This window comes from Panthera tigris, chromosome F3, assembly GCF_018350195.1.
Source record: "Panthera tigris isolate Pti1 chromosome F3, P.tigris_Pti1_mat1.1, whole genome shotgun sequence".
Classification (NCBI taxonomy): Eukaryota; Metazoa; Chordata; class Mammalia; order Carnivora; family Felidae; genus Panthera; species Panthera tigris.
The window spans coordinates 16,698,236-16,716,505 of NC_056678.1; the positions used below are offsets into that span (position 1 = coordinate 16,698,236).

Sequence of the window (18,270 nt, forward strand, 5' to 3'; positions counted from 1 at the left end):
TAATCTGGGAATTCAAGGAAGGTGTCTGTGAGGAAGTGGTATTTGAATTAAATCTGAAGGTTATTTCTGTGTTAACTAAAAGAAGTGTGATGGCATAGTAAGCAGCAGGTGCAAATGTCCTGAGGCAGTAGACAACATAGCAAATATATGTAGTACAGGGGGATGGTTAGAATAGGAGGCGGTAGAACCAGGTTAGCTAATCCTAAACAACATAGAAGTAAGATTGAATTGGTATGTGGAGAACAGATTTTATAGGACTTACTGGGACTTTATCCTAAGGGCAGTGTGAAACCACTGAAGTATTTTAAAAGGGGAGTGATATCATCTGGCTTGCATTTTTTAAAGAATATTCTGTCTATGCATAATGGATTAAAGAGAGGCCACAGGCAGCTCATGAGGACTGCACTGGAAGCCACTACATGCACTCCCACACAAGACGATGCGAGCTTGCTTAGGGTAGTGACAGCCGAGATAGGGAAGAGTTAATGGATGGGAGGAGTACTTGAAGAAACAGATAAATTCTGAATGCATACACCTTTTTTGTACCTTTAAAATTGTTAAAAAAAAAAAACCCTTTTCTGTACATGTTTACTTTTTACAATATTATATTGGTTGTATAGTTCTCCTTGATAATCATCACCTTCTTTTTATCTTACTTACCATTGATGCTGATGTCTCTCTCTTACTCTGCTATTTAGGTCCTATTGAGTAGTTGCCTGAAATGCTTAGATGTTTAATAATGAACTATTGATTCATATAAAAGAATATATAAAACAATTTAAGGTATAAGTAAAAAAAAGCAAATACCTGTGATGTGTCACCTCATAAAGCTATAGTTTTAGCTGTTAGAAGTAATTCTGAAGTATTCCAACTAATAATTCCTCTTAGATATTTCCCAACTAGCATTCATCAGTTAAAAGGAGAGAGAGGTGGTTGACAATGATTGCAGTAAGAATGGCAATAATAAAACACCTAATGACCCCTAACATAAAGAGAGTTATGCCTAATTAAAGACAAAGAATGATTTATGTAATGAGCTATGTAAATATATGACATTAATGCTTTTTTGTTATTAAAGCTTCACATTATAAATTAGTTCCTATTATAATCAGATTAGAAAAAAGGATAGAAAGGGAGAAAAATGAGGGACCAGTAGAACAAGTCAATGTCTAAAAAGAAGAAAATTATCTTGTTAGAACTGCTAAAGCTTTTTTTGGAAGTTGGTAGAAGGAAAGAAGAAAGTGGATCAAAGGCTCTGCTTGAACTCTCTTGTATTATCATTTATTTGCCTTTGGAAGCGTGTACAATTACGGATTATTTAGAATATTCGTAGACTCAAATCCCTGTCAGCGATTAGTTTTGGGAAATAAATGTATCAAATGAAAGCGATCTAGAATTTGAATTTCCCTATGAGATTATTTTGCCATTTCTCTAATTTTGGAAATAGTACATTCAAAACTGTTTTAAAAATATGTAAAGCCTATCCTTGGAAAAGGTTTATTTAGATTTTGGTAATATATAGATAACTTTAATAATTGATAGTGTTTTATTTTCTGATGGTTTTATAGTAAAGCTGAGTATTAAACTCCTTTTATTTTATTTTTTTTAATTTTTTTTAATGTTTATTTATTTTTGAGACAGAGAGAGACAGAGCATGAACGGGGGAGGGTCAGAGAGAGAGGGAGACACAGAATCTGAAACAGGCTCCAGGCTCTGAGCTGTCAGCACAGAGCCCGACGCGGGGCTCGAACTCACAGACCATGAGATCATGACCTGAGCCGAAGTCAGACGCTCAACCGACCAAGCCACCCAGGCGCCCCTTAAACTCCTTTTAATATGGAGTATGGGACCTGTCTACATTCATGAATATTTATCAAATGTAATTTTTATTTTGAATATTTATTATTATTGTAAATGAGACTATTAGTTAAATCCATTCCTGTTTGATTTTAATGCTTTTATGTATCCCTAAAGGTCAAACTACTTCCCTTGTAAAATAGGACTTTCTAGCCTTTTGTATTGTATATTTAAATATTTTCTTTCAAACCTCAACATGGTACTCATTCTATGATTGTTATTCTAACTTGTTTTATGAATTATTCTGGTAATGAGAAATGCGCTTCCATTCTTTCTGTATTTCACCTAAACCCCTGGAGATTTTTGACAATAATATGGTCTTCATTCCTATAAGGCAGTTCAACATGGAGGAAAGAATAGGGTTTTCTGTTCTTTAGAAATCATTTTTGGAATCCAAAATAGTTATTCTTAGACATTACCTTACTGGCAGCCATCAGTGGAAAGGAAAGGGAAGGAGAGAGGGGTTCATCAATATGGTGTTAGGAATGACACTTTTGACCTGTTTCAATGCTAGTTTCATGACTGTCGGAAGCAAGTTATGCTTACCTTCTGTAGTACCTGTCTTCTTCCTTTGGAAAGTGATAATGATGGGTACCTACTCCATAAAGACTTAAGGTTTTTATAGAGAGGAAATATATAAAGCACTTAGCATAATGCTTGGCACACAGAATGTGCTCAACAGATGTTAGTTTATCTTCCATTTTCAGCTTAATTTTCCTTATCTAAGTCTGAAATAATTTGTAAATTAGTTCTAAGTCACTTTAAAGAAGAGTGCTGATCCCATAAGAAATATGCTTAAAATAGAAAATGTTTGCCTATAGTAAGTCAAAGTAAGTAGAAATGTTTTTAACCTCCCTCAAATAAAGTAGCTTAATTTGCTTGCTTCTCACTTGGGTGTGAGTAGCTCAGTCACGGTATGACAGTTCTTTGACTCTTGAGTGTTTTTCATATTAGGATAATAAGTGGAGTAAACAATCATTCTACTTATTTCTAATGCCTACTTTTCAGAGTTCACATTTGACCTTAAATATTTCCCCAAATAGATGTTAGCATAGAGGTGTTAGTTCCAATGCTCTGTTTATACACTTAAATACATCGGATTCAGCAATTTAGTGTGGGTGTGGCAGGGATTGGAGAGATTATTAAATGACTTAACTTCTGTTAATCAAAACATACCTATATTTTAGGGAGTAAAAATAGTAGCTATATCACTTGAGTTCACGAAGTCTTAGCTGATTTTTAATAATTAATACGTTTTTTTCTGCCAGTGAGCATTAGATTACTGCTGACTTTTTAGTGTCATAGTACCTTGTGGTAGTTTCTCTACAGGGTTTAAAGGTGTATCCCAGTGTTTTTTTGTTTTTTTTTTTTGTTTGTTTTTTGTTTTTGTTTTGTTTGTTTCTTACTGTCTGGTCCATAGGAATTAATCTTTATAAATGCTATAAGGAGACTATCTCTAGAGATTCATACATGCCATTAATATGTTATAAGGATCGGTCAGTTCCATTGTCTTCTTTTGTCAATCTTGATCAGAGCTTGCCGAGTAAGTCTATAAGCCTGCATGTGCCTGGCAACTGTTACCTAGTGACAGTTTCAGCTGCAGTAGCCATTGGCTGTGCTGTTGATTGGGGCAGGAGGACCGAGTCACCTTTCTGATGGTGGTGAGTTCTTCTGCATCAGCTCAGGATGAGGAGGAGAGGAGCAGGGCTCCGGCTCAGGTGGAGGCAGTGATACTGAGAGATTGTGAAGAATATAGCGACAGCATCCTGGTAACTGCATCACAGTAAATCGGACTTCTGAATCAAGCAGCCCAGCCTAGCAGCTGATAAGAGTGAATGTAGGTGAGAAGCATTGCCTTATTCCCGTAAGAAGAGAACTATTTTGTGATAAGTGAAACTAGGAATGTGCAAGGAGGAATATTCTGTGGCTGTTATAAAAGAAGGACTTCCCTGAATGACTTGGTGGTGCACGAGAAAATAACTTTCAGAAGAATGCTTTCTGTTAAGCTGCTGCTTTGTTCCTGAAGGAAACGTTTTTATCTCTAATGCATGTTACTTCTTCAAGAGGTATGACAACAAAGACTGACAAGAAACTCTCTGAAATACCTGTACTTTTAAAAAGATTTTTGATAAATGTTAACCTGATAACAGAATGACCTTGGAAGCCTCTTGGATGGATTCTATCCTGCAAGCCTTTCAGTATTTCAAACTCTAGGATTTAAACTCATCTTGATGCTTTAGAGGTATTTTAAAATAAGACCATCTTATAACCTACCTAATGACCCCTGTACTAATCGAGCACTTGTTCAAAATAGAAAACAGAAATAGAAGAGGCATTTTCATAACATATGGCTGCTGTATAACTGCAAGTATAGCAAACAAGGTAATTTTCCACTTTCAGAAGATTTAGTCGAAGTAATGATTTAATGTGTTAATCCTCTGATGAAAGTAGAATAGAAACAGACTATGAAGCCTACTAGAAATACCTAAGTAAGAAATAATGGCAGCGTTTCTAGTCAAATAAGCTCAGAGTGCATAGGAAAGTTTCTGTTGTTTAAATTTCATATATACGTGAGATATAGGTGTGGTTGCAAAGGTGAGAAATAACTTTGAGCTGTGAATCTATTATTCCGTTATAAGGAAGGTAGCATATCAGATAATGAAAGTTACTTTCAATTATTGATGCTGAAATTAATAACATTTATTTTCCCTTTGAAAAGGAGAACATACAAATTACATGTAGAACCGGTAATTGTAATGGACTAAAACTGTTTTCATCCGAATGCTTAAAAAATTGCATGCAGAATTAAAACTTTACAGTTTATCATATCTTGTCACGTGTTAACCCATTGCACATTATCTTCACTACTGGAAATATGCTTTTGTTTACTCATGAGAGTTATAGGGCAGTCTGGAGTCTGTTACCCTATTCTGCTCCTTTGTGCCCAAGTAGACCCGAGTCTTTTAGAATTAACCTTGTGTGTATGTGTGTGTGGGGATTTAGCTTTTTTGAGAAATGAGAAATAGATCATAAAGTTCATCCACCAGCATCGAACCCTGAACTGAGCCCAAAGGCACTCTTTGCCGCAATGAACTTTTTCTTAGATTTGCAACTAGATCTTAGATCTTAATTATTTAAAACCGTAAAATATGAATCCACTTCTCATGACAGATGAAGTAAGAAGCCTGAGACAATTTAAGACTTTTTTCCCCTCATTATTTCTAGTTGATCCCTAAGAAACTACCTTTCTGATGAGCCCAAACAGCTCACAAACTCTTTTCTTCCCTTGGCAATTGATTTTTTTTTCTTTTTACAGATTTAATTTTTCATGGTGAAAGGTAATAAAATATCCATTTTCTCTAGAAGTGCCTTGTGTCTTCAAAAAGTTGTTGGAGAGAGCATCAGAGGAAGCTAATCAGTGACCTTTTTTCACCTCCTTTCTAGCTTACTTCCCTTTCTCCCCCTCCCAAAGTTGAGATGTGTCACTGCTGCACTGAGACTGATGAAGAGGCTTGAGTACTCTCTGGGATGCTCGGCTGTGACAGAAGCACTGCCACTGTCTACCGAAGCTGATCCCGAGACACTCATGTGTAGAGTTTAACACATGCTGGACAGGGCACCTGCTTGCTGGAGCCAAGGCTACATGTTCTCTTAATTCCAAGCCATGAATGAATCCAGGTGGACTGAATGGAGCATCCTGAACATGAGCAGTGGCATTGTGAATGTGTCTGAACGTCACTCCTGCCCACTTGGATTTGGCTACTACAGTGCGGTGGATGTGTGCATCTTTGAGACCGTTGTTATTGTCTTGCTGACATTTCTAATCATTGCTGGGAATTTAACGGTCATCTTTGTCTTTCACTGTGCTCCACTCTTACACCATTACACTACCAGCTATTTTATTCAGACAATGGCATATGCTGATCTTTTCGTTGGAGTTAGCTGCTTGGTTCCTACTCTCTCACTTCTTCACTACTCCACAGGTATCCATGAGTCATTGACTTGCCAGGTTTTTGGATATATCATCTCGGTTCTAAAAAGCGTTTCTATGGCATGTCTTGCTTGCATAAGCGTGGATCGCTATCTTGCAATTACCAAGCCTCTTTCCTACAATCAACTGGTCACTCCTTGTCGCCTGAGAATTTGCATTATTTTAATCTGGATCTACTCTTGCCTCATTTTCTTGCCTTCCTTTTTTGGCTGGGGGAAACCTGGGTACCATGGTGACATTTTTGAATGGTGTGCCACCTCTTGGCTCACCAGTGCCTATTTTACTGGCTTTATTGTTTGTTTACTTTATGCTCCTGCTGCCTTTGTGGTCTGCTTCACTTACTTCCACATTTTCAAAATTTGCCGTCAGCACACCAAAGAGATAAATGACCGGAGGGCCCGATTTCCTAGCCATGAGGTGGATGCCTCTGGAGAGACCGGACACAGCCCCGACCGTCGCTACGCCATGGTTTTGTTTCGGATAACCAGTGTGTTTTACATGCTGTGGCTCCCTTATATAATTTACTTCCTTCTGGAAAGCTCCCGGGTCTTAGACAATCCAACACTGTCCTTCCTAACAACCTGGCTTGCTATAAGTAATAGTTTTTGTAACTGTGTAATATACAGCCTTTCCAACAGTGTTTTCCGGCTAGGCCTCCGAAGACTGTCCAAGACGATGTGCACATCTTGTCTGTGTGTGAAGGATCAGGAAGCACGAGACCCCAAACCTAGGAAACGGGCTAATTCCTGCTCCATTTGAAGAGAACTATACAGTAAATCCAGTGTAATCTGACAGGGGTTTTGGATTGTGTTCTTGATTCTTCTATAATATCTAAATAATTCTTCTGGAAGTTTGCCACTAGAGAAATATTTACTTGAATAGTTGACTATGAGATGAAGGGACTAAAGATTTCTTTTTTTTTTCCTTCTCTTTTTCCACAGTGGTGGGGGAGGGGGAGCTAGAGAAAAGAATGTATAGAGGGTAATCTCATGAGATAACTTTAGTATGGGAGTATAAATGTACAGTAATAGCAAAATTAAGCACTGAAGATGAAAAAATTATTGAAAAAAGTATCTCAGAGCTTCCACAGGACATGAGCAAAGCCTCTCGGCATCTCTGTCCTCTCTGACTGAGCTCTCTCCTCTGTCTTTGCCTCTCATTCTGTCTGTCTGTCTCACTTTCTTTGTGTTTGTGGAAATGACTTACATAAATTGCCCTTTAAATGCTACATATAATATATGTGGCAAAGTGCAATTTTTTGCATCAAAGTATACTCTTAAATGTACTAATCTGCAACCCATAAGTTGTCTCTCTATGAAGGATGCATAGTAAGCATTGTATTTTATTACCTGCCACATAACCCTTTTGCTTGTGTTTTTATAATGTCCGCAGCGCAAATTGTTTGCTATAAACAAAAAGAAACAGTACTTTTGTTTCTTCTGGGTAAAATTATGTGTACCCACCCCCACCCCCTTTCTAACAGCCTGCTATTTTTTTCCTCCATTGTTCTTGATCTGCATCCTTTGGTACCTTAACCCAAAAGTGTCTTAGCTAATGAAAGAATCTACTATACAAAGCAATCATAATCTTAAATAATCTATTCCTTCCAACAAAGGTTCTTTGAGATGTTGTGTTAAATATTTTTAATAGCTTTTGTATACATTTTTATCTGGTTCCTTTCCAATTAGCTCGTGTGCCCAAAGTAGTGTCTTTTTTTGCTATAATAAAGCTTTGTTGTTCTTTAAGGAAATCCACAAATAATTCTAATGGAGATTTCAGAGTATTCACCCGGAAGTAAGGTATTGCTCTTCAAGCCACACAGCGTGTCCTCCCCGCAATCCAGTAGAAAATATTAACCTTTTTGTGTTAGGTCTACAAAGCTTAGTGTTGCGTCCACCAATCATTTGTGTGATATGCATTTGCATATACTATATTTTTTACAACAAAGAAAATGTAAATTATATTATGTGATCTGTGCCTAATGTTTTCTTAGCACAATACATAGATCAATGTTGCTTAACTCATCAACATTGGAAAAAATATACAAAAACTTTAAAGAGAAAAATACTTTTGTGTAGTTGTTATTAGATATTTATATTAGATCAAGCTGCATTCTTAGTACTGCTGAGAATACGATATACTTAATTATCAAATACAGGTAAGAGCTGTCAGTATTTCCTTTTGTAATCTGTTTTCATACGCAGAGATTAAATTAACTTATTTTTTAGTGTGCTACGTGGAATTGTATAATAAATTGCCAGGGGTTTAGATGTAGCAAAATGGCATTTGGGGGAATCAGTAGTGAAGCAGGTGTGAGTGGTAAAACATCTAAATCTTACTTTTTTACTATAAGTTTCCTGCCTGACAGATATTTTAAAGTTTATATCAGACTACTGAGTATTTTTCTTCTCAGCATTTTGATTTATTTGTTTTATGAAATGCATTTAATGAAATGTGCCTATGACTTCAAATTGGAAGCCTAGTGTGTTTGCACACGAGTGGTTTGACTTCAGAGGTCCGTTAGTAGAAATGTCATCATTTTATTGAGGTTGTTTTGAACCCGTGTATATTTTTAAACATGTAAGAAAGGTTTAAAATAAAGAATAAAATAGTATTCTACGTATCAAAATCAGACTTTGTTTCAGTTTCATAAAAACACTCACTTAGAATCAAAATTTAATTGTTTCACATTTCTGTGGTTTGGGTTGTTTATATTATTTCTTGCCCTGTGTTTGCCAGTGGCATTTTGGATATTCAAAATGAACCTTTTAAGTTCAGACCAGTTAAAGGAAAAACAGATTTCAAGAAAGCATAATACTACTAACTTTTCAGCTGTCACAAATAGAATATTCAACATTATATGTATTATTTGGGAATCAGATTTTGATTCCTTTAGTTTGGTGTGTAAATAAATATAGCTCGAAAGGATATTCTGTATCCTGTAGATATTCTGTAGAGAAAACTTGAGGCTGCATTTATTGCATTTTCCTCTTCTGGCTTTTCCTCATGATAATTAGTAACAACAATTATGTGTCAAGTTTTAAACACTATGTTAAGTTTTTTTTTAATTTTTAAAAAATGTTTGTTTATTTTGAGAGAGAGACAGACAGAGCATGAGCAGGGGAGAGGCAGAGAGAGAGAGAGAGAAACACAGAATCCAAAGCAGGCTCCAGGCTCTGAGCTGTCAACGCAGAGCCCAACATGGGGCTTGAACTCACAAACCTTGAGATCATGACCAGAGCTGAAGTCAGACACTCAACTGACTGAGCCACCCAGGCACCCCAACACTGTGTTAAGTTTTATATATATTTTGACTTTTAATCCTCACTACACCCCTTTCAGATAGATACTGTTCTTATTCTTATCCTAGAGACAGGAAACTAAAGAAGGGTGATGGACGCAAGGTCACTCATTTCCTCCCCACAGGTTCATTCATATTTAGCTGGGTTAGAGCCAAAGCCTACATACTTAACCACTCTGCTTCACTGCTTTTCTGGGTTTTTGTTTTGTTTTGTTTTGTTTTTTGTTTTCTTTCCTCAAAAGCCTTCACACCTTTGTACCTCTGTCTGTACCTTTTCCTTACAAATTTCTCTGAGTTTTATTCTTTTTCTTCACCTTAACATTTTGCCGTAGTCCCTTCCATACCTTGTGATATCTTTTTCCTTGATCTTACAAACATATTTTATTAAAACAGCAATCTCGTAAGCCCAAACTTGCTAGTTTAGTCTGTAATCAAACTGAAACCTTGGGGCATAGCATTTCCTTGGCATTGCCTTTATTCATTTTTGTTAAGTTTTTGTTGAATAGTTTCTTCAGATCTGTGTGAATTTCCTGTTGAAGAAAATATTTTCAGGCAGGTGAGTGGAGAAGGTTTACCACATTCTGAACATGTTCTATGTACCAAGAGCCATGCAGAGCACATAGGCTACATTAGCTTGTTTAGTCCTCAAATCTAGCCCAACAGGAAGGTACAAGTCCCTGGGTTTTACTGAGGAGAAAACTGAGGACTTGGAACATTCAGTGTCTTACCTAGGGATAAACAGCCTCTGAAGGCCAGGAGTTCAGTCAAGGTTTCATATCCTGGAAAAGCAAGGGGAGCCTATAAGGCAAGTACTAGGTTTAGATTTTTCATTTATTATAATGTTTCATGTGCAACTCTCAGGCAAGCCTTGTAACTTCCTTTTGACCTATTTTAATGTGTGTTTATATAATAAGATAATACTTATTTTGAAACTACTCTGTCTTTTTAAAATTAATATGTTTGAAGAATGGAAAGCATAACCATTATTCTCATCATTATATTGTATTCTGTGGTAATTATTCAATTTGGTTATAAGTGACAGCGAAACAATAATGCCAGAGTCTGTTACTAAGGGTTCGATTGTCTCTGGAGCCGTTTCTGAAGTTACGTAGTATTGGAAGTCTTTATAACCTACTAGGGTATGAAATCTGGACTGAAATCCTGGCCTTCAGAGGCTGTTTATCCCTAGTAGTACTGAATGTTCCAAGTCCTCAGTTTTCTCCTCAGTAAAACCCAGGGACTTGTACCTTCCTGTTGGGCTAGATTTGAGGACTAAACAAGCTATTGTAGCCTTTGTGCTCTGCATGGCTCTTGGCACATAGAACACGTTCAGAATGTGGTAGCTCCTGTTTCATTATCTTTGTGGCTGCCATATTCATTGCTACCATAATTTCGAGATCACTAATTACAATCTAAGAAGATTACATTTTACAACAGAATTAATCCATTGAGTATAAGAGTTTCCTAAAACGGCATTTTTTTCATATCTGTTTAAACTCAGATTTTGGCTTTAACTCAGATGTTTTTAAATATAGAAAACTTCCATAATTTTTGAAAGCTCCTTTTCCAGGAATGATTATTCATGAAGACATCATTTGACATTAAGTATAACCAGCAAGCAGTTGTTGGGATGATTCTGAGATTAATTTACCTCCTTACATTATTTATTGCATAAAATACGCTTAAACATTTTTCTTTTGTCAGGTTGGCAATAGTAAGAAAGGATTGTTCAGGAATGTTTTGCCATTTGTCTTTACATTTTAATTTTCTTCACTTACTAAAATGGAATTTAGGGTGTTTTGTTATATACAGGTTACCTGGAAGAAACAAAGATTAGCCAACAGGTTTCATTCTACATATGGCACTAATTTATGAGTTTAGAAGTAAATGCAGTTGTTGCCTTGAAGGACTGTCCTCTGTCTCTCTCCACTCTGGAAGCTAATCATTAGGTATGGAAAAGATACAAGCATGTGATAAATAAAGGAGATTAAGGTGTGGGGAATTTGCTAATATAACATGTTCAGGTAGAGCCATCACAATGCACAGAAGCTTAGGTTACTGAGCTGATGTGATACTCTGATGTGTACGTTCCAACAAGCGCTCTTCTCCCCGAACAAAACTTTATTTTTGGATTAAGAAGAATATGTAGAAAGTGGCATACTCTCCAACCAAATGTATGTATAGACATAGAAGAAAATGAAGTGACTAGAAAAGAAAAAGAAAACAACCAGATTCCCTTTGGAGTGTTTCTTGTAAATGAGTTTTATCCAGTGCTCGTTTTGCTCTGCAATTTAAAATATTCATAACTTTGTTTAATAGTATAAATGGTTGTGTTTTAGAATATTAATAGTGATGGCATTGGGTCTTCTTTATTAATATTCTGTTTAATTTGTTTTTAGAAATGAGCATTTACTTCCTTTGTACTCAGAAAAACAAAATTGTTTTATTAAAAAGGATGCTGAAAAAAGCAAGAATGCTGAGGGTGCCTAGGTGGCTCATTGGGTTGTGTTTGACTCTTGATTTCAGCTCAGGTCATGATCTCACAGTTTATGAGATCAAGTCCCATGTTCGGCTGTGCACTGACAGTGCAGATTCTGTCTGGGATTCTCTCCCCCCTCCGCCCCCCCCCTTTCTCTGTCTCTGTCAATAAATAAATGAACTCAAAAAAAAAGAGAGAATGATGACTAAGCAATATTTTGACGTTTCACAAAACAGTGCTTGTTGATTCTACAAGTAACATTATCCAGTCATGTTTCTGACTTACTTTGCTTAACATTATACTCTCTAGCTCCATCCGTGTCATTGCAAATGACAAGATCACATTCTTTTTTATGGTTGAATAGTATTCCATTGTGTGTATATATCACATCTTCTTTATCCATTTGTCAATCGATGGATACTTGGACTGCTTCCATATCTTGGCTATTGTAAGTAATGCAGCTATAAACATAGAGGTGCATGTATCCCTTTGAATTAGTGTTTTTGTATCCTTTGGGTAAATAGGGTAATTCTATTTTTAACTTTTTGAGGAACTTCCATACTGATGTCCACAGTGGCTGCACCAGTTTACATTCCCACCAACAGTATGAGTGTTACTTTTTTTCCGCATCCTCACCAACACCTTTTGTTTCTTATGTTGTTGATTTTAGCCATTCTGACAGGTGTGGCGTGGTATCACTATAGTTTTGATTTGCATTTTCCTGATGGTAAATGATGAAAACATCTTCTCATGTGTCTATTGTTCATCTGGATGTCTTTGGAGAAATATCTGTTCATGTCATCTGCCCATTTGTAATTGGATTATTTGTTTACTGGGTATTTTATCAGTTCTTTATATATTTTGGATACCCACCCTTTATCAGATATGTCATTTGCAAATATCTTCTTCCATTCCAGGTTGTCTTTTAGTTTTTTTGATTGTTACCTTGCTGTGTAGAAATTTTTGTTTTGATGTAGTATAAATACTTTATTTTTGCTTTTATTTCCATTGCCTCAGGGACCTATCTAGAAAAAGTTGCTATGGCCAATGTCAGAGAAATTACTGCCTGTGTTCTTTTGTAGGATTTTTATGGTTTCAGGTCTCACTTGTAGGCCTCTCATCCATTTTGAATTTATTTTTGTGTATGGCGTAATGAAGTCCAGTTTCATTCTTTTTCATGTTGCTGTCCAGTTTTCCCAACACGATTTGTTGAAGAGACTGTCTTTTTCCCATTGGATATTCTTTCCTGGTTTGTCAAAGATTAATTGACCACATAATTGTGGGTTCATTTCTAGGTTTTCTATTCTGTTCTGTTGATTTATGTGTCTATTTTTGTGCCCATACCATACTGTTTTGTTTACCACAGCTTTGTATGAAGTCTGGAATTATGATGCCTCCAGCTTTGCTTTTCTTTCTCAAGGTTGCTTTGGCTATTCAGGATCTTTTGTGTTTCCATACAAAATTTAGAATTTTTTTCTTGTTCTGTGAAAAATGCTGTTGGTATTTTGATAGGGTCCACATTAAATGTATATATTGCTTTGGGTGGTATAGACATTTGAACAATATTTGTGCTTCCAATCCATGAGCATGGAATATGTCTTTCTACTTCTTTGTAGATAGTCTATATAGTTTTTGATTCCTATAATATTTATTTCAGAAAAAAATTTCAGAGAAATTGCAACATTAGATATTCTTGACTTATTTTGGCTTCAACACAATCAGTTTGAAGTGTTATTTGCTGCATCTGAAAGGGATCTCAGTGACTATAGGGTTTTTAATGCACCAGTGATGACACCTTTTAACATTTTTCAGATCTTTAAATATCAGAAGAATGATCCTATATTAGGGAAATAGGGTTCAACTGATGTGTTAACTACATCTCACAGATACACAAGAGTCTACTTTTCCAATTCCCCATCTTCAAAGATCATATATATAACTTAAATTTCTTTTTTTAATTCTAGTATACTTAACATGCAGTGTTATATTAGTTCCAGGTGTACAATGTGTGATTCAGTAATTCTATACATTACTTGGTGTTCAGTATAATTTTTTAATGGTAATTTCTATTCTGTTTTTATTTATGATTCCCCATGAAGGGAATCAGAGTAATACCAAAAATCAGAGTAATATATTCATTAGGAGTCTGTTATGTCTGATAGATATTAACATGAAAGTCGTATGTGATATCAGCACTTTCACTGTAGTGAATGGGACCAGATGAATCTTTGAGATTTTTCATTTCTAAAATTTCTCGATGATAAATATCAAGAAACATAGAGCATAGTGGTAGAATTTATTGAATGGAAATATTTTCTAGAATTCTAAAACTTATCAAAATGCTACTTTATGCAAGAGAAATCACATGCATATTTGATTTTAGAAATTAGACTGCAATTAATTTATTTTGTTTTCTATTTAGGCAAGTGTAAGTAAGGTTGTTGCCAGTTAAAAGTGCCCAAACATACTTTCTTTATAAATTTAAAGTGGTGGTATTAACTGGGTTGGGAGGCCTGTAAACAAACACAAAGTTATATAGCCTGTTCTTTAAGATTCAAAATGTATCTTTGAATGCAGTGTAGACCAATGCAATGAATGCAAGAGATAACCCCTTGTCTGAGGTTACACTGGCACAAATAGTTGTTAATGTATAGACTGTAAAATACAGCTTTAAAACATTTACTCTACTAACGTTCCTAAGAGAGTTTCAGGTTTAAAATAGTTATTATTAGATCATACATTTTAGACTAATAGCCTCTTCACAGTTATTGTGTTTACTTTCTCAGGAATTTTATAATTAAAAATGCTAAATTGGTAAAATTATATTGCAAATGATGTATTTGGAGAAGATTAAAAGAATTTCTGAAAAAGCAGGTAAAAAATCCTGAAAATCTTTGTTTAATGTTTTAATATGTTTAAATATAATTTAAGTTAAATTATGTTTGGACTTTTGTTATATTTATTATTTTGGCAAGGAAAGGAAGATTCAGGTTTTGATTTTAAGAATTGTTGGAAGTTACCAATTTTAAAATAGAACATGGTTTCTTGTTTGTAAGAAAATAAACTCTGTATAAAGTATACCTAGGTTTTTTTGAAATGTTCTTGCCGTTAGATATTTAAAATATGATTTGTATTGAAATTAAAAATTACAGTGATGTAGATGTTCAATTCTTTCTCTGTTCAAATAGATTTTGAGGAAAACGTAACATCCCAAGGATTAGTTTTCTCTCCTTGCTTCTGTTGTTTAAAGTCAGTTGTTTTTAAATGTTTTACATCACCAACATCTTAAAACTTTACTGGATTTCTAGGTATATTTATTTGGAAATAGATCTGGAAAAGTGCATTTTGAAGACTCATATTTACAATGTCATGTTATTAAACGTGTCTTGTGATGGCTTCTGTTATTTAAGTCATCAATTTCATATATCAGCCCTCTTTGTAAATGTGATTTAACACTTACAATTAAACAGACTTAAAATTTATTAGAAGACTAGATTTGGATTTACTTTTATAGATTCTGAATCCAGGACATCTGGTAGTATCATAGGGACAGACAGCGTGCGTGTGTATGAGGGGGGTGTCTTAATGCTTTTACCACATTACAAACTTAGGGGGGAAATGCTGGCATTCTCAATTTGCAGTCCTTGTAGGGTGTTTAATTACTTTTCTAATAGTTAAAGGTACACATCTTTTTTTAGAAAACATATTAGGATTTGAAGTAATGTTCTTGAGCACAGTTACCAATATATCCCAGTTTGGAATGTTACTATGGCATATATTCAAATGATTCAGTGTACCATGAGGAAAATGGAGACAAGCATGTACCTCTGTTGTGAGGGTTAAGAAATTATTAGAGATCACTGCAAGTTAAAATTTGAAAAAGGTTAAAATGCTTTTTGAACATGCATAATGCCCTTGACATTCTAAAAGCTTTTGTGAGTAAGCACTATCTCATTTCACATACAGAAATCTGAGATAAGATTTTTAAGTGACCCTAGTATCATATAGCTAGACAGAGCTAGTCCCGAGCATATGTCTTGTGTAGCAATAGTTTTGCCCATGATAAGGCTCTTGAATCATGTATTTATGGATGGCTGGTGGTAGAATGACCTTACCCTTCTTCCTTGAGTAGAAAATGAAGGCTTACTTAGTTGATACAGGAAAGATTCCATGTGAAATTTTAACTTTTAACCTATTAAGTAGGAAAGATCACCTTAAAATTAACTGGATGTTACAAGGGAGCTTTTGAGATCATGGAAAATTTTAATAAGATGTATTTAGTACTACTCATTGTTTTGATATTAAAACAATTTCTAGTCCATAGAGGATAATGAAAATTTACCTCTCCTTTTAAAAACACAGTACGGGTGCCTGGGTGGTTCAGTTGGTTAAGTGTCCAGCTCTTGGTTTCAGCTCAGGTCATGATCTCATAGTTCTTGAGCTCCATGCTAGCTGTGTGGAGCCTGCTTGGGATTCACTCTCTTTGCCCCTCTCCTGCTTCTGTTCGTTAGTGTGTGTTCGTTCTCTCTCTCTCTCTCTCTCTCTTTTTCAATAAATAAAACCCCAAAACACAATAGTTGTCTGCTAAATATATTAGAAGATATATAGACTGAATTGGATAGTTTTAGCTGTATATTTAAAAATATAATGATGGGGGCACCTGGGTGGCTTAGTTGGTTAAGCATCCAACTTTGGCTCAGGTCATGATCTCTTGGTTCATGGGTTTGAGCCTGACAAGGCTCTGAGCAGTCATCACAAAGCCCAGAGCCTACTTTGAATTCTGTGTCTCCCTCTCTCTCTCTTCTTCTCCTCCTCCTCCTCCTCCTCCTCCTCCTCCTCCTCCTCCTCCTCTTCCTCCTCCTCTTCCTCTTCCTCTTGTACTCTGTTTCAAAAATAAATAAACATTAAAAAAATTAAAAAATAGAAAAATATAATGATGAGGAACTGTCAATCACACTTTCTTCATATAACTACTTTTGAAAAGTAAACATGTCACAACCATGTTCTGAATGTTCTTTGTGATGGATTTGCAGTATTTTTGAAGTCATCATAGGATGGGTTTTTCTGAAGCATTATAATGGAAAAGGTTTTGACATTTCTTGCTACAGTGCTTTATATATGTTTTATGTTTAATATATGAAATAATATTCAGGGAATAAAATAAGTCTGAATCAGTGATGTTTTAAATGAAACCCTTCTAATGTATAATTCAGTTTTATTTTAATGAAATAATATGGTTACAGAAAAATTAAAGGAACTCAATTTAGACTAACACAGGATTGTCTTGTAAAGGTCCTTAAATGAATCCTTTCCTTGGTTCCCAGTATAGGCAGCAATTGAAATAAATTCAACTAAGTTATTTGGAAAGTTTATTTTCTTACAAATTTAAAATTTCTGTGATTGTTTATGACTACTTAATTTATGGTACTAACTAAAAGGGCTTGCAAGATGAGTCATTGCAAAATCCAAATTATTGAAATCTTAATTTGCATTCCATATCAACAAATTAGGACAATAAATATTTATTGATTGTGGGTATAAGTCGGGTATAAATTGTGGTTTGTAATACTCCTGGTCGCTTTTAAATCCAAAGTATAACTTATGAATAGTGGGAAGCAAGCAAGGGGGCAGATCATCTGATTTCCAGGATTTGAGGGAGAGATTGCAGAAAAGTCTTAGGAACAATGCAATAGATTGAGGAATTAGAGACTGATGCATTTAAAAAGATGAATTGACCTAAATATCTGGCCGCATGTTTAGATTCTGCAGTTACAGAGCATACCTTGGGGTATTTGAGAAGTTGTCAAAGCGAAAGGAAGGGGAATGTTCGATATTCAACACAATACAAAACCATGTGAGGAAATTTCGGGACGCAGTATATTACAAAGAGAATGTTCTTTTATATGCATTAAATCTGATTAGAATAAAGTAACTCGTTTAGGTGTAAAGTATAAGCTTTGAGGTTAGGACAGAAATGTTAACAGGGGTGGATATAGCTTGAGGGAATATATATGGGACACATTCTGTCAACTCCAGCATCATCCTAGATCACTGCTTCTTAGATTCGTTTTCTTTACTATTTGTCACCTGATTATAGGTGAATCTCTATGATTAGAATTTCTATCTTTATGACAGGTGGGTTTTAGCTTATCTGCCTATCAACCAAGCTAGGCATATGATGTGGACCTTGTATATAATTATAATCAATTAAATTATAATTAATTTTTGATCAATATAATTATTGTTCTTTATTTGGTTGTTACTCTGTTGCTAGGGACTATACTAAATTCTGTGCAAGATGATGAGACTTATAAGTAAAACATATTTTTAGTTCTCCAAGAACATATAGACTATTAGGGGTCATATGGACAACATATAGATACTTATAAGACAGGGATTGACAAATTAAAGCCCACTGCCTACTATTGTTAATAAAGTTTTATTGAAACTTAGCTGTGCCCATTCATTTTTGTGTTGCCTGTGACTGCTTTCATACCACAGTGGCAGGGTTAAGTTATTGTGACAGAGACCTTCTATCTTACAGAAGTTAAAATACTTACTGTCTGGCCCTTCCAGAAAAAAAATCTCCTGGCCTCTGATATAAGACATTATAAATGCTTTTTATATGGTACATACAGTAAT

The 18,270-nt window shown here is 35.2% G+C and overlaps 2 protein-coding genes across 12 annotated transcripts in view; both read left to right on the top strand.

The window, feature by feature from the left end:
* RABGAP1L (RAB GTPase activating protein 1 like) overlaps positions 1-18,270 on the top strand; it is a 759,437-nt gene that overhangs the window by 267,292 nt on the left and 473,875 nt on the right. The gene's annotated exons all lie outside the window — the stretch shown is intronic.
* GPR52 (G protein-coupled receptor 52) lies at positions 1,800-7,800 on the top strand. Its single transcript, XM_042975868.1, has one exon. It carries the CDS (start codon positions 5,522-5,524, stop codon positions 6,605-6,607), a length of 1,086 nt encoding a protein of 361 aa, XP_042831802.1. The 5' UTR covers positions 1,800-5,521; the 3' UTR covers positions 6,608-7,800.

Excerpts from the sequence above, each read along its gene's own strand:
- GPR52 (XM_042975868.1), top strand. The coding sequence starts at position 5,522 with ATGAATGAATCCAGGTGGACTGAATGGAGCATCCTGAACATGAGCAGT.